A 26,675-nucleotide genomic window follows, 5' to 3' on the forward strand; every position below is an offset into this window, starting at 1 on the left:
TCGAGTCAAAACGCTGTACGCCAACCTTGGAGGCTTACCCGCCCAGATAAAACGAAGCAATGCGGACCGCAAATGCAGAAAAAAGGAGGCAGGCAAAGCCAAGGGCAGTGTTTGAAAGAGATAAAGAAAGCGGGGGAGTATATCCATTTTAAAGAGCGCAACCCTGCCCAGCCAGGAGTGTCGACGGGAGTTCCATTGTTGGGGACGTGAGATTGTGGACTGAAAAAGTGGGGCATAATTTAGGCGATAAAGATCGGTTTGTTCAGGGGATAGAAATATACCCAGATATTTAACGGCAGTAGCTTGCCATTTGAGTTGAAAGTGGTCCCGTACTTGGTCAATTTCCGTTGAAGGAAGAGAGATATTTAGGGCCTCAGTTTTGTGTAGGTTTACTTCAAAATTGCTGACATATCCAAACCTAATGAATTCTTCCAGCAAGGAAGGTAGGCCAATACAGGGATTGGATAGATAAAGCAAGACATCATCTGCATACAATCCAAGTTTATAATGATGACCCTGAATACAAATGCCCCGGATAGATTGATTCATGCGGATAGCTATCGCAAGATGTTCCATCGCCAAAATGTACAAAAAAGAGGACAGTGGACAGCCTTGTCTAGTTCCATTTCGTATAAGAAAGGGAGGGGATAGGGAGCCATTGACTCGCACCCGGCCCGTAGGGCAATTATAAAGGGCCATAATCTTTTCTACAAACAGTTTCGGCAGGCCAATTTGTTCCAGGGTTAGAGCAAGGAAGGTCCAGCTCAAACGGTCAAATGCCTTCTCTGCATCAACAGACAGGAGGCACAGGGGGAGACCAGAGGACTTGGCATAGTGCATGAGAGTAAGCGTCTTGATTGTATTGTCTCTGGCTTCACGAAAGGGAACAAACCCCACCTGATCCATATGGATCAGGGATGGGACATGTTGACTCAGGCGATTCGCCAAGAGTTTCGCATAGAGTTTAAGGTCCACATTAATAAGATAAATTGGTCTATAATTAGTGCAAAGAGTGAGATCTTTATCAGCCTTGGGGATTACAGTTATATGAGGTTTCCATTTCTTAGTGATTTCCCACTGCCGCCCTGCTACCTTTCTACTTCTTGAGAGGTCACAGATAGGAACATAAGGATCAGTACATCAGAACTGTGATTTGAATTAGGCGCAAGCTGTTTCCAGCAACAGAATAACAGTATGAGCCTTTACCTGTAGCGAGAACTTTCCCTGACAATTTCATCATGCCATACAGCCAAGTCTATTAGGCTTTTTCTCAGAACTTCACTCAGCCGAAAAGAGCTAATATAGTAACTGCATGTGAGGTATCTCAAGCTTTGTTAAAATGGCATTACTATGATTTACTGATAAATAATCATTATTAAAGTTCAGTTGAACTTCCAGTTTAAAAAAAGTTCTAGGTACATAAAAAAAGTTTAAAGCCTTGCAGTTGTTTTCTTTACAAAGCAGCCAGATCCTGAGTAGAAAAGCCTGTCCTGCACTAACTTGCTGCAGAGAAGGACCCTTGCTATCGATGTGGAACCAGTAGTTCCTCTGCAGAGGTCCCATGCATAGCCTGGAGTCAAACCTTTAACTCTGCATTCAGCAAAGCTTATGCTCCCTGCTGATTAGAGCTTTCCAGGTCTGACTCAGAAGGGGGTGTGATGGACATTTGCAGGGAGACCACTGCTTCTAAACAGAGAGCAAGCACTCTTTTCTGCAGAATGCTGGTAGGGGAGAGGCATATTTGCTCAGGCTATGGCTGCTTTCTAAAGAAAACATTCTGCAAGATTTTGCACACCTTTTGCTTGGAATGTACACCTGGTATGTACTGAGCCAATACAAATGAAAGTTCAGTTGGGTTTTAATAAATAATGTATCCATAGTAGCTTATAATTAGTCCAATCATCTAATGCATTTTAAATCAAATTTAACATCAAGAAAGTGGAATTAACAGTGTACCAAAAGATCTGTGGGGCATATTTAGAAAGCAGAAAATGTGACATTGACAAAACATTCACTGCAGCTGAATCAATCGCTGCAATTTAAAACCAATGCAGCAGCAAGGCACGCATGCAGTAAATGTTTGGTGGATGTCACTGTATTATAAATATTCCCTATAAACTGCTGTAAACTCCAGGCTGCTAAAACATGGTTAATTTAGGGGTCTATTCACTAAGCTGCCGTTGGCAGCCGAGTGACTAACCAACCCCAAGTGAAGTGAGCCGAACGCTGTTCGGCTATTTACTTCAGGCTGGTACGACTGATTCCAGCCGTATATCGGATGAAATCAGCCGTACATCGGGTGGCTTTGGGTCGGCCGAACATGCTGAGCATGTTCGGCCGACCTGGAAAGTTAAGAAGGAGTTTGACTCAGCCGATCCAACATTTGGATCGGCTAAGCCGAACCTCCGGCAGGCTACTCGCTGCTGTTCGGTCTATTCTCATAGATTCTGAACAGCAGTGAGTAAATAGCCGAGCGGCATTCGGCTCGGCTGTTCTGCTCGGTCCCTCTGTGGAACTGAGCAGAATAGAAAAATACTTAAAAAAGTAGAAAAAAGATTAGAAAACGATCGTGCGGAGCTAGCAGTGACAGTTAGCTCCGCCCAACTGTTTTCTATTGGCCGGGCGGTTCTGTTGCCGTAAAAAAAAAAAAAACACACACTATAGGAATGCATAGTTAGATTCCTATTGGCTATTTCACTTTGCAATAGCCAATAGCAAACTAGCTATTGCACCCGCCCTCTGTTGCTGTCAATCACCAGAGGGGGACCTGATGGAGAACTGCAGCAGTGGGCGGGTGCAAATAGATAGTTTGCTATTGGCTATTGCAAATTGAAATAGCCAATAGGAATCTAGCTATGCATTCCTATGGTGATGGTGATTTCTTTTTTTATTCTTCTGGGCTCCGATGTCAGAAGAAAAAAAAAAAAACAAGCAGGGAAAGGTTTACTCTGCTCGATCGAGTGAACCTTTCTGGGAGATAGCGTTTCTCTCCTGGGCGGCCGGGAGCCTATTAGACTGCCAGAGCGTCCGGGGGAGGAATGACAGATGGCGTTCCTGGTTACCAGTTAACCAGGAATACCATCTGTCATTACACACTGAGAACACGGAGAGGCCGCATTCAGTGTCTAATGACATGGTCCCTGGTTAGCTGGTAACCAGGGACGCTGATCTCTCTGAAAGTCGCCGGAGCCAGCTGTGAGATGACGCCTGGCTCCGCCCAGCGGTCAGAACCAGGCTGTCGGGCGGCCAATCCACAGAGGCATATGCCTTGGGCTCGACTAAGCCGCTCGGCCAACTTCAGGAGCTGTACGGGCTATACTGAATAGCCCGTAAAGCAGGTCCTGGGGCCGAAGGATCAGCCGAAGCTACGGCCTAGATCCTTCCGCAGCTTAGTGAATAGACCCCTTAGTTAATGATTGGGGTCTAAGAGAGACCTTTGCCTCATGAATCCAAGACTGGAGTTTTTTTTAGGGATGTACCAATACCAGTATCGGCGGCGATACTAGGAATTTTCATGAGTACTCGTACTCGTGAAAATGCCCCAATACCCAAAACACTCTTGCTGGGGACCTCACGGCAGCCTTCCGGGGAAACATGTTTACAGCACCAGCCCACACATCTCCCTTGCTGTGATCCTCCACATCTGCCACTGCTGAGACCCTCCACATCTGCCCCTGCTGTGACCATCTGCATCTGCCCCTGCAGAGACCTTCCACATCTGCCCCTGCTGCAATCCTCCAAATCTGCCCCTGCTGAGACCCTCCACATTTGTTCCTGTCAGACCCTCTAAATCTGCCCCTGCTGTGATAACTCACCTCTGCCCCTGCTGAGACCCTCCACATCTGCCCCTGGGGAAATCCTTCACAATGCCCCATCTGCAATCCTCCACATCTTCCCCTGCTGAGACCGTCCACATCTGCCCCTGCTGAGACTGTCCTCTGCCTGAGACATCAGGCCAGCACCAAGGAGCAGAGAGTGGCAGCACAGAGTATGTAGTAAGTTCATATACTATTCTGCATTGCTTTATAGTGTATTGATGGAATTTGTAGTACTCTATAGCTGGTTGCCATTTGGCATTGTTGTATAATATATTGCTGGGATTTGTAGTTCTATATAGTTGATATTATAATAATACCATCAGCTGTAGAGGACTACTATTCGCAGCAATACATTATACAGCAATGCAGAATACCATCAATTATAGAGGACAGCAAATCCCAGAAATACATTATACAGCAATGCAGAATAATACCATTATTCTGCATTGCTGTATAATGTATTCCTGAGATTTGGAGTTCTCTATAATTGATGGTATTCTGCACTGCTGTAGAATGTATTGCTGTGATTTGTAGTAATCTATAGCTGATGGTATTTTGCATTTCTATATAATGTATTGCTCGGATTTGTAGTCCTCTGTAGCTGATGGTATTATTCTGCATTGTTGTATAATGTATTGCTGGGATTTGTAGTCCTCTATAGCTAATGGCATTATTCTACATTTCTATATAATGTATTGCTGAAATTTGTAGTCCCTCTACAGCTTGGAGTCAGTTGCAGAACTACCAGGTTCACAGCTTAGCGCTCCACCACTGTCCTAAAATAATTAGTCTGTATTGTTTTAGAAAAAACATGACTGCCACGTGTAACAAAAAAGTATCGGTATTTGGTATCGACGAGTACTTGGTCTGGAAAAAATGCTATTGGTGCATCAATGGTTTTTTTCACTTCAAAAGAAAAACTCCCCCATGGCTACTAAAATTAAAATACATTTGTAAATAATCATTTTCATAAAATGGACATACGGTAAAATTATTTTTATGGATTTTTTTAGGACTGCGCATAGTAAGGTGTTGAGAACAGAGCCACACTTGTAAATGGGTGCATCACAAACACTGAACAGAGTGTTAATTGTTTATTGATTGTTGCATTTTGTGGTGACAGCGTACATTGTCACTTTTGTTTGCAGCCCATCTTATGACTGGATGCGAAGAGTCACACAGAGGAAAAAAACATCAAAGAAGGGAAAGGTTTGCCTTCTGTTTGACCATCTGGAGCCTGTGGAGCTGGCAGAACACCTAACATTTCTAGAGTATAAAGCCTTCCGAAGAATATCTGTAAGCAACATTTTCTGATAAGCTCATTGTTTTTATATTTAAAGTGTTAGAAATTTATATTTCAAAATAATGACTTTTATTACAGGTTAAAAGACATCGGAGATGTTAGCCAAACTGTGCACTTATTTAATTTAATCGTTTGTTTTTATTAAGAACCAGAGGAAAAGAACAACAACCTTAGCCACAGTGAAAACATTCAGGGCTCCATCTGTCTTAGGGAGCCCAGGCCATGTGCTGCATGTTCTATAATAATCGGAACAGTTTTGATTTTTTAATCCTATCTGCTGTGGGCTGCATCATGCTGTCATTTGCTGACTTATGATCTTCTAAATGTATATTCATGTATAAAAAAAATTTAAAATATCAGGGTTTGTTTACTTCAAGTGCAATGAGTTCTTTAATGCAATGCAGCTTTTTTGTGCTTTACAATTTACATTATGAGCCTGCTTACCCCCCTAACTAGTTAGCCTTGCCATTTATTCTGCTAAAATTAAAAATGTTTTTGAGAGTCTACACACACAGATACACTAGATGTAAATTTTAGACATAGACATAAATGGCTTGTGCAGAGTATTTTGTTTACTATAATGTTCATATATTTGGAAGAAGAATCATTTATTGTAAGGTGTTAGCTGATTATGTTTGGCATAATAATTCTATTTTATAGGGAGAAATATACATTAATAAAAAAGAAATACATGCTATGTTTGTCCCAGTATCAACTATGGGGCATTTTCATTTCAATAGTCTGTCTAACTAAATTATTGCTACTTATAGATAACTACAGGAACTCATGCGTTTTGCAGTGGAGATAAGTCAAAGCAAGCACACTGCAAACCCCATGAGTGCCTCTATATCTACTTTAGATTTGTATGAATATTTTTGTAGATGTGCACCCAGGCATTTACCTTACAAATTGAGTGTTGTGGCTACCTCTGGGGCAACCTATAGATAGATATATGCCAGCATTTAAAGGACAGCTCCAACTAAAAAAAATCTGCATTGGATGGATAGTAGAGGGCTCCCACTGGCTTCTTGCTTCTATTCTATTGGGGGACTCTCACTCCAGAGTTAATAGCTATAGTCCTTTCAAATGTATATAAGTGAGTAACATATTCTTTGTATGATTTTCATCCATTTGTGGAATTAAATAACACAGTAAATATAGTTGTGATAGTGTGACATATTCCTAATGGCTTTGTGAGGATAACTGAAAACTAGTAGAAAAAATAGTAGAAGCCAGCAAGTCATTATATTCACATTAGGAGGATCTAAAAAAACTTGAAAAAGATCACATCTCTATGCAGCAAAGTAGAACTAATAAATAGGAACTACTGGAAAGGAAATCTATAGGTGTAGCCCCAAGCAACTACTTAGGTCCCAGGACAGCAATAGGTATCATCTTCTCTTGGCTTTGGGTCATTATGCAAACCTATATCTAGAACTGATATGTATATATATTTTTGTCTTCAGTTTACAGATTACCAAAGCTACGTAATTCATGGTTCCTTAGTGGACAATCCAACTTTGGAGCGCTCCATAGCGCTATTCAATGGCATCTCTAAATGGGTACAGCTTATGATTCTGAGCAAGCCAACCCCACAGCAAAGAGCGGAGGTTATTACCAAGTATATTAATGTTGCCGAGGTAAAAGGCCGATGTGCCTTCATTTAATAAACTAAACATGTGTTTTGCCAAAAGGTATAAACACCAAATGATTTTTGCTTGACCCATCTGTGCTTCCTTTTATCTTCCACCAAGCTTGTTATGATGTCACCAAGGTTAATGTCTTCAAGTGGAAAATATGAGGGAATCAGCTGAGGCAAAACATTTGATGGTTCACATAATCTACATCTTTCTTCACTTGTAAATGGATTATAAAAAATAGAAAATAGAAAAAAAAATAGAAAACACTAATGTGTGAATGTATTTTGTTGAAATACACTATATATACACACACACACAGAGAATTGGAACTTGAGAGAAAATATTATATGCTGATAATCAGAGTGGCCTAAAGTATCCTTGCAGAATATCCTTAAATCGCCCAGATGGCTGCAAACTGTTAATTGAAAATGAAATGATATTCATGTTACCGATTATGTGTTACATACTGTATAGTACTCACAGATTGTGTGTGTGTGTGTGTGTGTGTGTGTGTGTGTATGTAGCTTTAGTGCTTTCTGGGCTACAAATTGCTATCTGTCATGTAAAATCCATAAATCTGTTGACAGCCATATAAGCTAAGTACCTAGCAAATTGCTCAATTCATATTTTGTGTAGCACTAAAGATACCACACTCTTAAGAAAAGTATTACATACTGTAGGTAATCATTAACATGAGCAGTGTCAGACTAAGGTATACAAAATCCACACATTTAAAATATTTGATACACAAAACTCATTTACTACATCATAAATAACTAGAACTGACTCAGTGGATTTGTTTGATGCCTTCAAAAGAGAAGAAAGACTGGGCCGATTTACTAAAGGAGTTAAGAATCTTTACTCAACGATTGTGTGAATAGTTCATAATAGTTCCAATCATGTAAAAACCATCTGTATACGATTGGGCAATCAAAGTAAACAGTAATTTGCTTTTCACATTATTTAATAATTGAAGTGAATATTAGCACATTTTTTTGAATGAAGATTCTCAACTAGTAAATCAGTCTTACTGTGTATATACTGTCTTACTGTGCAGCACAAGTCCAATATGGATTGTGAGGCCCAATGTAATTATAATGTTATAATGTTGCCTGCAAATCTGTTCTTTCAGATATGGCATATTTCTAATTATGTACAATTATTTCACTACAGAAATTATTGGATCTACAAAACTTTAACACTCTGATGGCAGTTGTTGGTGGGTTGAGCCATAGCTCCATATCACGTCTTAAAGATACTCATACACATCTGTCTTTTGATGTTTCAAAGGTATGTAAAATGTTAAGAAACTGCATGCTTTGTGTTTGACATTTTCCTATATGTATGAGCAAACAAAGAACACCATTTGAATACGAGAAGTTTATAGATGTGACTTATAACTGAAAACTGATGAAGAGTGTTCACTTATACCTCCTATTCCTTTTTCAGGGCTTGTTCACACCAAGTGCAGAGCAGATGCAGAGCAGAGTAGTTACAGAATGCATCAAAAATGCATCCAATGTATTCCAATGGTATTTTGGGCTCTAGTTCACACCACAGCATTCAGTTCCAGAGCATGTGGAAAAACTGCAGCATGCCATATTTGTTCTCTGGAACGCATCAAAACGCATGCAAACACATCACAAATGCATGCAAACACCATGGAATGCCCTGAACTACACCTGAAAGCCCATTTTAGGCACAAAAAATGGACCAGAACGCATCAAAAACGCACCGCGCTGCATATTCAGAAACTCAAGCAGATATGGTCCGGATTTGGTGTGAACAAGCTCTTAAAGTAAAATTTATATGATCAAAGATTTCAGTAAAGTAGTGTAATTTAACCCCAGGGCGGTAGTGTAATTTAACCCCAGGGCGGTAGTGTAATTTAACCCCAGAGCTAAGAAAGGAGTCTGGACCTAACGCACCAGGCTGTGATGGAGGGGGGTCTAGATGAGGAGGGAAGTTTGGAGGAGCAGTATCCCGAGGTGGGTAGCTGGGTTACCGTTAGAAGGCGGGGGAGAGGGAAGAGTGTGAGAGAGGTCAGCCCTGAACTGATCCACCACAATAAATATGCCAAACTGCAGGATGTTGGGGATGTTAGTTCAGGGGGGACACTGCTGCAGCAGGACGCCTCCTCTATCCTCAGAGGGAGTGACTGCTCCGGCGAGGATGGGAGCAGGATGGAGGGTCAGTAGAGGCAGATCCTGGTGGTGGGAGATTCCATCATCAGGTTGACTGACAGGGTAATCTGTCATCGGAACCGTGAGATTCCATCATCAGGCGGACTGACAGGGTAATCTGTCATCGGTACCGTTAGCGTCAAACAGTGTGCTGCTTACCGGGGGCTTGTGTTCGACACATTGTGGAACGAATTGACAGATTACTAGATGAGGGCTTCAGTAAATTTACCCCGGGGCGGTAGTGTAACAAATTACTGAGGGTAGTGAAACTGCCACGTGAGAATCATTGGCCCAAAATAAATAAATAAACAAATAAATAAATAGTCTTCATATATATATATATTTTTTTTATTTTTTTATTTTTTTTTAAATATATAAAAATAAAAAAAAATAAAGGGGGAATAATAATAATGTCTTCCATGAGTGGGTATGCAACCAAGTGCATGTCGTGCGCAATGTATGCGTTCCTTGAACAAGCGTTCGAGGGGGAATACATCTGCGCTAGATGTGAGCGAGTTGTTTGTTTGGAAACCCAGATTCTGGATCTAAACAACAAACTGGCAACACTAAGGAGCATAACCATCATAGAAAGGAGTCTGGACCTAACGCACCAGGCTGTGATGGAGGGGGGTCTAGATGAGGAGGGAAGTTTGGAGGAGCAGTATCCCGAGGTGGGTAGCTGGGTTACCGTTAGAAGGCGGGGGAGAGGGAAGAGTGTGAGAGAGGTCAGCCCTGAACTGATCCACCACAATAAATATGCCAAACTGCAGGATGTTGGGGATGTTAGTTCAGGGGGGACACTGCTGCAGCAGGACGCCTCCTCTATCCTCAGAGGGAGTGACTGCTCCGGCGAGGATGGGAGCAGGATGGAGGGTCAGTAGAGGCAGATCCTGGTGGTGGGAGATTCCATCATCAGGTTGACTGACAGGGTAATCTGTCATCGGAACCGTGAGATTCCATCATCAGGCGGACTGACAGGGTAATCTGTCATCGGTACCGTTAGCGTCAAACAGTGTGCTGCTTACCGGGGGCTTGTGTTCGACACATTGTGGAACGAATTGACAGATTACTAGATGGGGTTGGGCACGACCCAGCTGTTATGGTGCACATCGGCATCAATGACAAAATAGGAGGAAATTGGAGTGTCCTAAAACAGGAGTTCAGAGGCCTAGGTGCTAGACTGAAGGAAAGGACCTCCACGGTAGTATTCTCTGAGATACTGCCGGTGCCACAAGCCACTCCGGACAGACAGCGCGAGTTGAGGGAACTTAATAAGTGGCTCCGGAGCTGGTGTTGGAAGGAGGGCTTTGGTTTCCTTGGAGAACTGGGCTGACTTCTGCTCTTCAGCCGACATGGGCTGCATCTTAATGAGGAAGGTGCAGCGTTTCTAGGGGGAAAAATGGTAGAAAGACTGGAGGAGCTTTTAAACTAGATAATGGGGGGAGGGCATAACATTATATAAATTAAATAGAGAAAAAGTAAACATGGATACAAATAATACAGAGGGAAGTAATAGAGGGGTAAATAGTGGGCTTGCTCCAGTCATCAATGTCTCCAATGTCAAAGCAGTCAATATAGTAAATCCTATGGCCCAAGTTAATATAATTATGAATGGACGACCAATATCAAGGCCAAACAATAAAAGTAGTGGGGAACAAGACGGAAGTAAACTTTTGTCCCATAACAAGACAGGAATTAAATGTATATACACCAACGCTAGAAGTCTAGCAAATAAATTAGAAGAGCTTGAACTTATGCTACTCGAAGAGGCCTTCGATATAGTGGGAATAGTGGAAACCTGGCTAGACAGCGCACATGATTGGGCTACTAATATAGAGGGGTACAACCTGTTCAGAAGGGACAGATGTGGGAGAAGGGGGGGTATGCATTTATGTTAAAAATAATCTAAATATGCATATAAGGGACGATATCACATCAAATACTGGAGAAGAAGTGGAATCCTTATGGCTAGAACTAGATATGACGGACACTAGTCGTAAACTAATTGTGGGTATTTGTTATAAGCCTCCAAATATAGGGGAGGAGGGGGAGGCTCATCTACAGTCCCAAATAGAAATAGCTGGGAGGGGGGGGCAATGTAGTCGTAATGGGCGACTTCAATTATCCAGACATAAATTGGGTTAATGGTACCTCAGGTTCGACAAAGGCGGGCCGATTTCTGAACATGTTGCGAGACAATTTCATGGACCAGATGGTTGATGTTCCAACTAGGAAAAATTCCATCCTAGATTTAATCATTACTAATAATGCAGAGTTAATTGAGGATATTGTAATTGGGGAGACACTGGGTAATAGTGATCACAATGTGATTACTTTGAATATTGGATACAGGAAAGGGAAGTGGGCTGGGTGGACAAGAACCCTAAATTTCAGAAGGGCTAACTTTGATAAGCTGCGCCACCTAGTGGGGGACATCAAAGGGGAAAACCTATTTCACAACCTGAACTCGGACCAAAAGTGGGACTGTTTTAAGAACACATTATATATTGCTATTTCCAAGTGTATACCGTTGGGTAATAAAAGTAAAAGATCAAAAACTAAGCCTGTATGGCTAAATAAAACTGTAATACAATACATCAAGGACAAGAGAGTGGCATTTATAAAATATAAGACGGAGGGGACAGCATTGGCGTTCCATAACTACAAAAAATGGAATAAAAGATGCAAACTAGTAATTCGGGCAGCTAAAATAGAGTGTGAAAACATATCGCCACAGTTAGCAAAAAAAAAACCCACAAAATTCTACCAATACATAAACTGTAAAAAGGTGAGAAAGGAGCAGATAGGCCCAATAAAGAACGAAAATGGGAAGATAGTCACAAATTACAAGGAGAGGGCCGAGGTGCTGAACACTTTTTTCTCCTCAGTATATACTCAGGAAAAAGACGGGTTTAATGTACATGATAAAACACATAGTTCAACACAAAATATACCTCAGTGGTTGACGGAAACCGGGATACAACAAAGACTAAAACTACTTAATGCAAATAAAGCAGTGGGACCAGATAACCTGCACCCCAAAGTACTTAAGGAACTAAGCCAGGTTATAACAAGACCATTTTTCCTAATTTTTAAGGACTCTTTAATGACTGGTAGAGTTCTGAGTGACTGGCGGAGAGCTACGGTAGTCCCAATATTAAAAAAGGGGGCAAGATGCCAACCTTTGGTAGAATTTGTTCAGGATAATGGCATAGTAAATGATAATCAGCATGGGTTCAGGAAAGATCGTTCCTGCCAGACTAACTTGCTAACTTTTTACAAGGGGGTAAGTAGAGATCTGGATGGAGGGAGGCCGGTGGATGTGGTATATCTGGATTTCTCAAAGGCTTTTGATACGGTACCACATAAACGCTTACTACACAAGCTGAGATCCATGGGCATAGATGGAATGGTGTGTATATGGATAGAGAACTGGCTACAGGAACGTGTCCAGAGAGTATTGGTAAATGGCACCTTTTCAGACTGGGCTGGTGTCATGAGCAGTGTGCCTCAGGGTTCTGTGCTGGGACCCATGCTGTTCACCCTGTTTATTAACGACATTGGGGAGGGTGTGAATAGCAATGTTTCAGTGTTTGCTGATGATACCAAAATTGGGAGGGTAATAGAAACGGACCTAGACAGTATAACATTACAGGAGGACCTGGATAAAATAGGGGAGTAGGCAAATATATGGCAGATGAGGTTTAATGTCGATAAATGCAAAGTAATGCACTTTTGGATAAAAAAATAAGCAAATGGGCTATACAATTATGGGTATGCCACTAGGGAAGTCAGAAATAGAAAAAGATTTGGGGTCAGTGAAGACCACAGATTGAAGAATAGGTTGCAGTGCCAGGCTGCAGTAATCAAAGCAAGTAGAGCCCTGTCATGTATTAAGAAGGGGATTTATTGCAGAGACAAGTCTATAATTGTGCCACTTTATAGATCACTGGTTCGGCCTCATCTGGAGTATACGGTCCAGTTTTGGTCACCAGTCCAAAGAAAGGATGTCCTTGAGCTGGAAAGAGTCCAGCGGAGGGCAAACAAACTAATTAGGGGAATGGAGGACCAGAGCTATGAGACACGGCTACTAAATTTAAACATGTTCAAGTTGGAAGTAAGGAGATTAAGGGGGGGACATGATTTTCATGTACAAGATGTTCAATGGTGATAGCAACATTAGCAACAAACTCTTTACGATTAACTCCGTGACAAAGACTAGAGCCCACCACCTAAAATTGGTGGAGAAAAAATTCCAGCACTAGGGGCGAAGGGGGTTCTTCACGGTTAGAGCAGTTAGGGTCTGGAACCCGCTGCCACAAGCAGTGATTTCAGCTAAGAAGCTTTTGGACGATTTCCTGAGAGACCGTAATATACATAGATACAGGTACTCTTAAGGGAGAACTATGGGGTCAGTGTTTTTCCCCATAGTTCTCCTTAGGGTAACGGGAGGACACAAACTAACGTCCTCCCGTTACCCTAAGCTCAGTAGACCGCGAGCTACAGCTCGCGGTATACTGGGACGCCGGAGCGGATCCCGACTTAGATGACGGGATCCGCCCAGCTGCGTGAGTGACAGCTGGCTCTGCCTATCTAGAGGCAGAGCCAGCTGTACCCGCCCCCTCCCCGTCCGTTCCGCCAGTCAGCGCTGGCAGATTGGAGCGAGGAGAGGGGAATCCAGCCCCTCCCCCTGTCACGGCAGAAAGCTGTGACAGGATCGAGAGGCGAGCGAACCCGGTATGTGTTCGCTCACCTCCCGATCTACTGAGCCGACCTGTGACAGTCTCATTGTCACAGGTCGGCTAGAACTATGAGGTGAGTGAAAAGCACTCACCTCATAGTTCTCCTTTAAGAATGAGATGATACATGGACCTATACATACGCACACATTACCAATAGGTTGGACTTGGGTCTTTATTCAACCTCAAATACTATGTAACTAACTGGATTTGATACTTGTTTGGACTACCGACTGAAAGTTAAAAGTTCACAAGTGCTATTTGCAATTTCACAATGCAGTGATTTCTGCACATGTGGCTGTTAGATGCTTTGCCAAGTGAGGGTAGGAAGGCACCATATATCAGGGAGCAATTTAACCGAAATAGGGCTATTTTGTTCTGCCAGTGCAGTCTGCATCTTAATACATTAAGCCAGTTCTGCTTTTTTTTGTACTTAGTGCCATGAAGTACTGGGCACATCAAATATAGGCATGCACTCCCTTTTGTGCTTTCCTGTGCAAGGACTATGGATGAGATGGCAAAGAAGGTGTGTGAATGTGACTATGATTATTCATACATAAGGGCTTTTCTCTGATATATGTTTTTCTTATGTTCTTTGCAGGTGTGGAATGAAATGACCGAGCTGGTCTCGTCTAATGGAAACTACTGTAATTATCGCAAAGCATTTGCTGAATGTGGAGGGTTTAAAATTCCCATTCTAGGTGTTCACTTGAAAGACTTGATAGCTGTACATGTTGTTTTTCCTGACTGGGTGGATGACAATAAAGTAAACACTGTTAAAATGCAGCAGTTATATGTCACTCTCAATGAACTGGTTTCACTTCAGAGTACTTCACATCATTTAGAAACAAGTATGGATTTAATTAATCTCTTAACGGTATGTATGTATTTTCTTTTACCCCAAAATAATGACAGGCTAGTTGTTCTTTATGTAACAGAAGCAAGAGGCAGCAAAAGAGAACCTTTCCTTAAATGTATCAATTCTTCCTCTTAGACAAGCGTTGGGCTCAAAGAGACCCTGTCAGGTTTCTAAACAAGTCTAAACACAATTTCCCTGCAATCAAAGATGCAGTATCTCCTTAACCATGCGTTTTTTACCGTTCCTCTTTTTTTTAGCACTACAGTCTGTCAATCTCTTTAACATTGGTCACTTCCTCCAACTCCTACACCAGTTGGTGAGTTGTTGTGGATCTTTTAGTGACCTGGGGTTGGAGGAAGGAACCACGGCATTCAGCAGGAGACACAGTCACCCAACAGTTGAGTAAATGTTGAATGCCGAAGAGAATAATGGAGGCTGCAGCTCTGGAATGGAAGAAAGGTAAGAGGCACAGACCTTCAGGGAGTTGAGTATATCTTTCTCTTCTATTTAATGGACTGCCATTTTGATTTGTTTAGAGAACTGGCAGAGTCAAGCATATTTCCTGTTAAAAGGTAAAAAGAGTTCCTCAGACTACACATAAAATCTGATTCTTCTTGAGGCCCACTCTTAGTTAGTGCCCACCAAGACTTTTCGAGATAGACTGTTCTCATTTTGTGGTTCTTACTCTTGCTTGCTGCACTCTGACATTTGAGATACTGTTAAATAGTGATCCCATATCTGGCAGTTGCTTTATTATGCTGAGTGATTTTACCAGAAGGTTGTACTGCAAAAAATGGTGCAATGTTTCTACTCAATTGATGTCCCTAGAAAATGTCTTAATATACATTTAGGATCTTTCAATAAATAGTAGATGTTTGGGATAGAAAATAATTATTTAAGAGCTGTCTTCTTTGATTAGCTAAATTTTTTTAATTTTATTTATTAAAGCATTTATACAATTAAACACATAAACTGCCAAAAAAAAGAAGAAAAAAAGAGACGAAAAGACTGAAAAACACATAACTACCATAAAAATATCAATAAAAAGCACAGGAACATAATTCCACATTACAGTTATATAATCTACAGAGGATAGCTAGTTTAGACTTATCTTATAACTATTAATTATACTGCCTGGGACAATATCTAGCATCAAAGGTTTACATAAATATTTCTTACCTCCAAGACCCAGCCTGAAAATCCTCATGCAGTTGGCCTCTACGTATGAGGGTGAAGCATATGTATACTTGAGCCATTTTCCCCAGATTACAAAATATTACAAAATTACAATATTACAAAATATTTGTCCAGAACACCTTAATGCTGCGATGACACCTTCTCAAAGAGTACCAGTCTATCTAAATATTTAATCTATTTCCCCCTAGTAGGTGCTACCTCTTAGGTCCAATTAAAGGCAAGTATTCTCCGAGCAACAAAAAGTGCTCTAGATATAGCTATACCTGTATAAGAGTCCTTATCAGGAGACTCATATATACCAAAAATACAGGCAAGTAGGCTGTTAGAAATATGTACTATAACCTTCTGCCAGTATCGTCTTAACTTTGGGCACCGCCATACTAAATGTATAAATGAACCTGGTTTTAAACCACATTTTGGACATCTAGAATCTTCTCTAAAACTTAATCTATACAAAAAGTCCAGAGTATGATATATTCTATGCAAGATACAGTAAATAGTTGTGTCAGCCTGTGTGAAGCAGACATGGAAACAAATTGAACTGATTTAATTGCCTTTTCAAGAGGTCATCCTCCAATGGTCCTAAGTCTGACTCCCACTTGATCTTGCATTTTAAAGGGGTCTTAAGTAAAACGGTTGGTAACAACTGAGTGTATAAAGTAGAAATCACACCCCTTGTCTCAGTCACATGAAAACGAGAGTCTATACATTTATTAGAACCTATAGATACTTCACATACACCAGGACGAGTAGCTAGGACATGTCTCAGCTGTAAATATCTATAAAATTGGGAATTAGCCAATGAATAAGTAGATTGTAAATACTGAAACGATTGTAATGTATGTGCCACAATTATACAACTGTGAAAGGGTTAAGATCCCTGCTTGTTTAAATACCTCAGACAGGGAACCAATTTCCCATAAAGGTGTAAAATCTATAAATGCATTCCCTGAAAACATTTAACTGAACGCCACATCTTTCTTATTAGCCATATAGTAGGCAGACAGGAGAACACTTTTGAGTATAGAGTCGTTTCTAAAGACATAATAGGGTCCTTGTCCTTGAACAAAAACGTAATAATACTGTAAGAACTAGAACAGTGGTATTTATTCCCCCATTCTGCTAGATGTTGTATTTGCATTGCCAAAAAATATACCCATGGATTGGGGCAGATTATCCCCGTTTCCCCTTGGGATATTGTATGATTTCCAATTGAAACAGGCTTATTTTTTTCCAAGTAAGTTCCTGAAAGATTGTATTCACCCTGCTAAATAGATGTTGAGGAATCCAGCAAGGAGAATTGTAAAGAATATATGAAAGCTGAGACATCCATATCATCTTAACCAGGTTAACTCTACCTGTCACTAATACTGGAAGTCTACACCATATGTTACATTGATTTCAAAATTTATGAAGCAGTGGGAGTAAATTATATTCTATATAATCAGAAATATTTGCCTTAATCTTGATTTCTAAATATGTGAAACATTCCACAACTTGAAGGTGTGCACTGTGTGGGCAGTGGGTTCACTAAGGGGTCTAAGGGCTAGTTGACACCAGCTGCAGTGCACTGGAACGCACTGGATTGTATTGCGCCCACTCACTTTGTGTTGGGGCGGGAGGGGGCGTGGCGGTGCATTGAACTCAAGCACTATTTTTTCTGACCGGAGCGGAACCCAGGCATTGATGGCTAGTGGTTCTATGGCTATAGCAAAAAAGAGAGGAGACAAGGGACATCCCTGTCTTGTTCCCCTGAATAGTTAAAAGGATGGGAAGAGGGAATTATTCATGTGAATTTTCGCTATTGATCTAACATATAAAAGATGAACATAGGAAATAAATTGAGGTCCAAACCCAAATGCTCCAAGGACCCCCCATAGGTAGCCCCATTCCACACTGTCAAAAGCCTTAGCTATATCAAGAGACAGTAATGCCCTATTACCTGTCTGCTCAACAGGAATTTGCATATATAAAGACTCTACGTACATTATCTACAGTTGATTTAAATAGGCATAAAGCCTATTTGATCAGAATGGACTATAGTATGAATAATCTTTGACAGTCTGCAAGCCAACACCTTTACAAGGATTTTAACATTTGTGTCCACCAGACAAATAGGTCTATAAGAAAAAATATAAAGAAAAAATCTTTGTCCATAAAGAAAAAATCTTTGCCCTTCTTATGCAAAACAACGATTTATGTGGTATATGATGATTCCTACATTAAACAAATAGCAGATTAAAGTACATGACTGACTTATATTTCTTGAGATCTTTAAATTAAAAAAACTTTCTCAAAGATGGAAAACCTTTTGGCCACTGGGGCTAAACTAGTAATTGTAATGACCTTGACCATTATTGTCAAATGATAATTCATGATAAAATGTAAATACCTTCTGCTTTAAAGGAAACTTGAACTGAGAGAAATTAAGACGACTGCCATTAATGACTTTCCTAACAATTCTATTTGCCTGGCAGTCAAGGTGATCCTTTGAATATAATACTTTATGAGTCTCTACTGACTGAAAAAAACTGTGTGAAACCATAACTACTTTTTTGCATACTTTTATCAGTTCAGTGACTTAGAAAGCATTGATTCCTAAAGATCCGTGGGACAGCCAGACAACTAATTTAAATCTAAATTTAACATATTTTTGAACTGTCTTTTCAGTTATCACTTGATTTGTACCATACTGAAGATGATATTTATAAACTTTCACTAGTGCTTGAGCCTAGGAATCCGAAATCGGTAGGTAATGGTATGTCATTGATTTTAAGCATTTTATGTTTTATTTATTGAATCAGTTACTGTATATGTTTTTGGTAGTATTTACATACATGATTTCTGTTATATTTAAATAGTATTCTGGATAATTTCTTTTATTGAATTCATAATTACAATTTCTGAAACAATAATGAATTAAAAGGTGCAAAGCTAAGTAACCAATATAAAAATATGGTTGGCTGAAATACTGTAGGTCTAAAAATATTGCCTTTGTAAATCATATGAGCACCCTATGCTGGGTAGGGGTATTCCTTGTACTTCGAAAGATAAATAGGTTTCAGAGAGAGAATTTTGGACAGACAATTGAATTTATGTCTAGCTGGGGCTCTGAAGTTTAGTCATGAAAAGAGGATTGTTTCTCTGGCTACTACTTCATGCCAGGCTTTTACCTGGTTAAAAAACCACAGCAGGATAAGCTGAGTTGTTGAGATAAGACAACCTCAATGCTTTAGATGTAAAATTTGAGGTTGAATTACTCCTCGATTACTTTAGCTACAGAGGTCAATGAGGTTTTGTTTTTACAGCCAATAAACTGAATGTTATGAATATGTAAATACTTGAATGCCTATTGTCTGGCCACAGGATCACTTCAAAGTGAAAGTGTGTTTGCAACAAAAGTGCACTAACATACCTTTTTAGCCATCCTCACCTAAACCTTAGTAGAAACCCAAAACTTGGCTACTTACTTCCTTCAGGGACAGAGCTACAACTTGTTTTGGTAAGCTGTTTACTTTTTATGGACCAAAATCTTCTTTAGGGTTGGCAATGCCTCCATAGTAAGTTCGCTTAGACTTGGGTTTTCTCCTGAACGTCTCCAATCTCAGGAGATGGCCCCATAGAAGAAGGTGCAGTATCTTTACTCCCTAAATGCATCTGCTTTATTGTATTGTATTGTATTGTTTTGTTTTAACTACATGAGTACTAGCCTCTTTATTACCAGGCCATTTTTTAGTTTTCAGTGCTGTCACAGTTTGATTGACAAGTACTCAGCGATGCAACATTGTACCCAAATTAATGTTATATCTTTTTTTAGACAGATAAAGTTGTTTGGTGGTATTTAAAACACCTTTAGATTAAAAATTTTTTTACTATATTAAGGAAAAAGATCAACCATTTAAAAAAATACATTCTGACCATCTATTATATTTCTTAAGACACTAAAATGCTCCCAAAATTGTTACGTTTAGGACATAGCTTATACAGTGCAGCAGTCAGGGTGCAGGTGTCAGGACTACATAATGCACAGAACAGTTAACAGATTTCAGTGGTTAGGAATTAGTGCCCACTTATGGTGTTGGTTGGTGGTAAGTGTCCCTTTAAATGTTGGTGGTTAAAGGTGTGTGCTCTCTTAAATTTTGGGGATCTGTAGTAAGTGCCCCATTACTGTTGGTGGTCAGTGGTGTTTTTCCCCCATGATATTGGTGGTCAGTGTACCCCCTTTATGGTAAAATGCCCTTTTTCTACCCCATCCACCCCCCCGCTAAATGTGCACCCTTTCATTGCTGGTCAATGGAAGGGGTATTGCATTTGAATTGCCAGCAGAAGAGGAAGGCAGAAGATCAGCAGAGAATTAGCTGATCTGACTGGCTCTGGGCCTTTGACTGTGGTCAGACAGCTTGATCACAGGCATTCAACAGGCACCCTGGCATTCCGGGCCTATTTTCTGTAGTGCCATTTTTACTATACAGCGGTATTTAATTGGTTAAGCTCTTCAATGTAAAAAGTCTCCCATTTAGAATCAACACTGAATGTATCTTGGTGACCATATACAGTATACCTAACCAACCTATTACATGAATTATGAACTTTTGGTAATTCATCACTAAAAAGAAAACTGAGGTTTTCTGGATCTTGGAATGATCTTCGATAGGATAATTTTTGCGTTGGACCTAAATGCTTAATCACATTATGCTCAGCTTCAGAAGCACATTGGTGAAATTGTGTTAAAATTCTCTGAAACAAAATATATTTTCTATAGCAGGTGAACTAATGGCTTCCCTTGTATAAAGTTCCCTTGAGTAAAGTAAAGAAAAAGTAGCATGTCCAAGCATTATTTATTTCTATTAATTTGTTCCTTTTGTTAGTCCCTGTGGCATAATCACCAGACTTGTAAAAATCTAAATGCTAGGAGCTCAGTTCCTATTGACAGGCATGCTCCCCAGAAGTACATCTTTCCGGAGCGTTTTCACAGAGTGATAGTATGTGTGCAAGCTCTTGGGAGTCAAGGCAGCAGCACTATTTTGCTGTTAAAGAAGTGTGTGTGTATATATATATATATCTATATATAGATATATATATATATATATCCATATATATCTATACATATATCTAGATATATATAAATGTGTGTGTAATTTTGCCCAGGCATACAACATACACTTTAAGGTATATGTAAATATTTACTTATTTGCTCTTAGGTAAGTTTAAGGGCTCATTCACACGGGAGTACACATCTGTACGGTGAGTGTGCCCATGCAGTAGCTGCTCCCGGTAGGGACAGGTGTTGTGTGTAATTGTGTGCAGCTGCCTGTACACCACTCTTCTGTCTTGTAATATAGACCTAAGGAAGACCTAATTTAATCAGACTGTCAAATAAACTCTTTTTAGGCCACAAAGAAAGCTGTAAAATTATTTCATTCCAGTACTCCATAGCCAGCATGTGATTAATTCTCACTCATTGGCCACATTTATATAGGTGTTCTAGGATTTTACAACCCCTCTTTTATACTTGAGCAACCACTATGCAAGGTACTGTGTTCCTTACAGGTTGGCATGTACAGTATGTGATTAGTTGTCTTTCATGGTGACAAAAAGAGTAAAATTCCATTATTGTAATTCATTTAAAGCAAGAGGCTGCCTCAAGGTCAAATATCTGTATCTATGAATCCTTAGTGTGAAAGCACCCTCACTACAAAACACGCAACTCTATCTGTATTAAATATGCTTTAGGACATGCAATTGAATTGAACTATAAATATGGTGTACACATTTGCAGCTTTTCAGAATTGTTATGCAAACATTAAGGACATTAGGTTTAATCAGTAGTAAACTGTATAAGTATACTTCCGTTTCCAATACAGGATAACCCCTAATCTTAATTCTCATTTTAGCTTTACAATTTAGCCCTACCCTTCAGACTTCACATCTACCTGCACAATAGCCACAAACCTATAACCAATATTATCTATGTGCCAAAAATATCCAATGAACTCGCTGAATAAAGGAGAAGAAAGTTGGTGGTATTTTAAAAGGAATTCAGCAGGAAATCATTGTTGAAAAAGCTGTGATAAAATGTCTATGAGAAATAAAACTAATTCTAAAACAGTTTGATATCTGTCTCTTGTTCAAAGATAATTAACATGGCTTTAATAATTGTGTTTACTCACAGCCAACTTCCCCTATGACTCCCAATAAACCGGATGTACCCCTTGACTGGGCTTCTGGAGTGACCACAAAGCCTGACCCTACAGTTATTAGTAAGCACATACGGAAATTAGTTGAGGTAAGGTGGCAATTCTCTTTTTTCATATTGTTGCTAATCATCTGACGATGTTTACTAACCTGTAATTCTACAGAATCTTAGCTGGGAAATTTAGTTACACCAGCTTGATTACTAGATGGAACTGCAATTCCAACTGGTCTCTGATAATAAATAAGAATTGTGTAATGAATTTTACCATCACAGAGACAACCTTTTCTCATGTCAGATAGAACAGTTCATCCATCTATTGCATTGTTGTGGCAGAGGCAGTAAAATTACAAACACTTTTGATGTGTCCAAAACTTGCAGGGTGGTTACAATAGGAGTAATTAGCCTATAGGTCAGCCCTGCCACCGGTAGCACAGTAGTTCTTGGATACACATCCAATCACTTCTTTTATTGAAAAAGGACATCTTTGCTTTTTCTTCTACTGTTTGGAAAGGTTGCAAACAATGTTCAAAAGGTAAATGCTTGCTTTTGTTTAGTTTTTCAAATAATAATTTGAATACTGTTGTTCTAAGCTCAAAAATGAATTCTGTCAAAGGGAAACAATAATGGTATACATTACTCCTGAGATACACCAATAGCATATGATAAACTTACAATTTCAACATTGTAAAGAATTTCTAATTTATTATTCTGCATTGGAGAGTGGTGGAAAATATATATGGCACCTATGTTGTTCTGTTATTTTTTCTCTCTTCTATTGTTACTAGTTTCTTAGTTGGAAAGTAATGCAATACAAATGTAGAGTTCAAAAGTATAATGATGATAATGTTAAAAGAATAACTAGTTTACTAAATGAAAGGTAAACACATATAGATGAACATTTTCTTGTAAATATATACAGTATATATATAGATATATATAGATATATCTATATAGATATATCTCTATATCTATATTGATATATCTATATAAATCTATCTAGATATATCTAGATAGATATATATATTTATATAAGGGATGCACCAGCCTCCCTAATATATATCGTCCGAAAATGGCACTTTTGGCTAAATGCCGCAAGTGCCATCTTCCTGCTGATACGTCAGCGCATCCCAGGTTTCTTTCCTCCCCGCTGGGCGCTGCTCTGTGTCCCAGCGGGGAGGAAAGAAAGTGACAGCCGGCCGGTGTATCTCCTCCCACACCGCTCGGCCACCTATCACAGTGCGGCAGAGCGGTGTGGGGGCGGAGACAGCGCTGTCACAGGAGGCTGAGCTCTCCTCCTGCACCGCTCACTCAGCCTCCTGTGACAGTGTGTGTCAGAGAGGAGAGCAAACACTCAGTGATCAGTGATCGCTGAGTGTTTGTAGATAATTAAGGATATGGTATGTTGACTATATCCTCAATTATAAATGAAAGGGGAGTGATCTACATCACCTCCTGTCCATTCGTAGTTGTAGTTATAGTAAGCATACTATATTCTCAAATTATCAATGAACAGGAATACTCATAGAGGAACCCTGTTCATTGATAACAGGGGATACAGAAAAAGAGATTGAGGACTTTGTGTCCTCAATCCCTTTTTCTATTTTAACCCCTTCATGACTGAGCTAGTTTTCTGTTTATAAATAACTGACACACTTTTTACATTTTTGCTGTGTGATTCTTCCACAGCAGTAATATACTTTCTTACTAAATGTACCCACACATATTATATATAGTTTTTTAGAGGACAGAATGCCAGGTAAGAAGCACATCCACATGAATATCCATACAAATCCAAAGTAGACATAAAGACACGTGCGGGTCTTGCAGCGGAGATAAGTCAAAGCATCAGCATTTTATTGTCAACGTTTTGATGAATCGCAGTCCATCTTTTTCAATTCTTGTTTTGTACTTTTCTGCATTTGTGAGAAAATAACAACTCCCAAAGGTTTCCTCCATGCTGCATGACTGGTCCCCCAAAGCCTGACCGTTGCAGCAATCCAACATCATCATGTACAATACAGAGCCAGTGAGCCTGCATTTTATGTGGGGATATTGAGGGCTGGGCCACATCCCAGGGGTGGTGGACAATGGAGCAGAGTGCTGGCTGTCAGAGGAGCAAAGCATAGGACAAGTAATTCACCTTATTAATCATCCAGTTGACAAAACTGGAAGTTAACCCTTGCAGTGCAAAGGGGGCCCCACTGCAAGTGTAACTTTGTTTCCAGGCCAGAGTTCAGGTTTAACTTAAACATACCCCTAACCCTAAAGTGTAGTTTTACTTTTACAGTCAAATTTGAGAAAACTCTACTTTATTATGTGTTTTATTATGTGTTCCCATTCACAAAGCATATGTTTTTTTTTAAAACATAAAAATGTTTTTAAAAAATCTTACCTTTAAGATGTTTCTTTGGAGCATGCCTTTGAGCAGTAACGATATCGGTGTCTTGCGTTCCACCCTGGAGCGCAGCGCCTAGGATTCCTTGACGATGTCGCGGCTTACGCTACAGAGTGGAATGCAGCGGCCGTTAATACGCAGTTAGGCTCCGCCTCCAGGCCACTCTGACCCCATATACACCCGGAAGGAGCTTAGCAGCGGCGTTCCACTAATGAAGTCGGCGCCCTGCTAGCTCCCCCATTACGAACCCGAACGAATACCAACCTACTGGACCAGGACAACGGAACTCTGAGCCACAGGAGGCCATCTACCCCTCTAGCCTACCCAGGATAGCTCCTCTACGAGTACCGCAAGTACCATTGTCAGCATTGGCTGACCCATTAAGACTGTGCTTCCATTGGCATTCATAGATACATGGTCTTACCTCAGATGTGTACAGCCATATCATTGCTGCTGATTAACTGGTTGATTGCCATCACTGCTAAAGTCTTATTGCCATATCACTGCTGCTGATTAACTGGTTGATTGCCATCATTACTGAAGTCTTATTGCCATATCACTGCTGCTGATTAACTGCTGGATTGCCATCACTGCCAAAGTCTTATTGCCATATCACTGCTGCTGATTAACTGGTTGATTACCATCATTGCTGAAGTCTCATTGCCATATCTTTGCTGCTGATTAATTGCTTGATTACCATCCCTGCTGAAGTCTTTCAGCCATATCATTGCTGATGATTAACTGCTTCAGTGCTGAGGTTACTGAGGTCACATTACCATATCATTGTTACCGCATATATATATACACACTGCCTTATCATTTTTGCTGACAAAGTGGTTCCCCTTAGTTCTAAATAATGGTGGATGATGGTAGCAACTCCAAACTCTCCGTTTCAGATTGAGAGAGACGCCTGGAGTTCAGACTGACACAACCATTTATAGGATCAACCTTGAACTTGCGCACCAGTTGATGTTACACGCCTCTGCCGTTGAGATCCTAACAGCGCAACTAGGGGCGTTACATGAGCAGACTGCAAGCTACTCTGAAAAAAATGAAAGTGAGTCTCTCCCCGTACAAAGTCTGGGGACACACTCATTAACTTACAATGCAGAAGCCAAGCACAGTGTACAGATAGGGTCATTATGGTAAACAATAACTCCCAAGCCACCTTGCATAGCGAACGAAAATTCAGTTTTGGAGTTTTTAGAAAAGAGCATGTACAAATGTGAAATGTAGGCAGCAATATTTAAAGTAATATTTAACTCTCAAACTTTTTTTCCAATAACGAACCCAGATCAAACAAATATTCATTGCTTAGCAAAGTATTTCCTTTGCCCAAACACTTACTGTCAGCATGTTTCCAAACGGCTCCAACCCTCTCAGCTCAGCTTTCCTAAACATCCTGTCCAGTACAAGATCACAAGGGTGTCCACAGTCTCCAGTAGCTGTCCTACTAGTAGCTACTAGCTTGGAAAAGGGAGGAAGGAGGAGAGGGGAGTAGGGGGAGGGGAGTTACTTACCTTACCTGTGCCTGTGTGTTTGTGGGACAGCAAAAAGTTTTCCTGGCACACTCACAAGCTAGCATGTAAAAAACTTGTCTCACCACCAGGGTTAAAAACAGAGGTTTGGATACACGTCTTCTGCAGAAAATGTGAAAGCCGCACAGCCGCGCCAAGGCACCTCTTATAGTGCGGTCCTAACTCTAAACTATGAGAGTCTTGGAGCACTTGGAGCACAGTTTTGCTTGTGTGTTTGTGGAGACACACACATGAGGATAACATTAGTGGACATGTGTTGCGGAGAGTATATAGAGGAACTGGAGACACACACAGCTCACTAGCACACCCAAGGGTGGCTCCATAGGGGCCGTCAAAGGAAAGGAGCCACGCTAAAACAGCATATCAGGGCTCGTGATGAGTTTGCAGGAAGCTAAAACTTTAAGGAGCAGCATCTATTGTTAATAATTTGATCAGCATTTGAAAAAGCTTAAAAAATCTTTGACTTTAAATAGTTTTAAAGTTATGATATGTGAATGAGAGCATGTAACAAATTTAAAGTAGATGATATACCAATTTGGCTGCAAAGGTGAAAATACATATAAGCCTAAGCCCTAAAATGTAACCCTTAACAGAAACAACCTTCTAAATATATCCTTCACATAAGCCATAAATAATCATGAGTAAACCCTTATGCTATTACGATGGAAAATAACAGATGGTGATATAGTGCTAATACCACAGATATAAGATAAAATTTTCCACTGAAATCCATGATGCCCAAAATCCAGAATTATAAACGAAGGCTCATTCTTAGATGTACAGGGTTATTTACATAAGGGTGAAGAG

At 40.2% G+C, this 26,675-nt stretch overlaps 1 protein-coding gene across 1 annotated transcript in view; it reads left to right on the forward strand.

Annotated features, from left to right (window-relative positions):
- RASGRP3 (RAS guanyl releasing protein 3) overlaps positions 1 to 26,675 on the forward strand; it is an 84,451-nt gene that overhangs the window by 43,382 nt on the left and 14,394 nt on the right. The window contains exons 6-12 of the mRNA XM_018552895.1: positions 4,967 to 5,114; positions 6,588 to 6,761; positions 7,935 to 8,051; positions 14,285 to 14,560; positions 18,410 to 18,487; positions 20,502 to 20,504; positions 21,912 to 22,025. Coding sequence (XP_018408397.1) covers positions 4,967 to 5,114; positions 6,588 to 6,761; positions 7,935 to 8,051; positions 14,285 to 14,560; positions 18,410 to 18,487; positions 20,502 to 20,504; positions 21,912 to 22,025 — 910 coding nt within the window. The remainder of the gene's footprint in view (positions 1 to 4,966; positions 5,115 to 6,587; positions 6,762 to 7,934; positions 8,052 to 14,284; positions 14,561 to 18,409; positions 18,488 to 20,501; positions 20,505 to 21,911; positions 22,026 to 26,675) is intronic.

Source organism: Nanorana parkeri, unplaced genomic scaffold (assembly GCF_000935625.1).
Source record: "Nanorana parkeri isolate BGI_ZX_2015 unplaced genomic scaffold, ASM93562v1 scaffold100, whole genome shotgun sequence".
NCBI lineage: Eukaryota > Metazoa > Chordata > Amphibia > Anura > Dicroglossidae > Nanorana > Nanorana parkeri.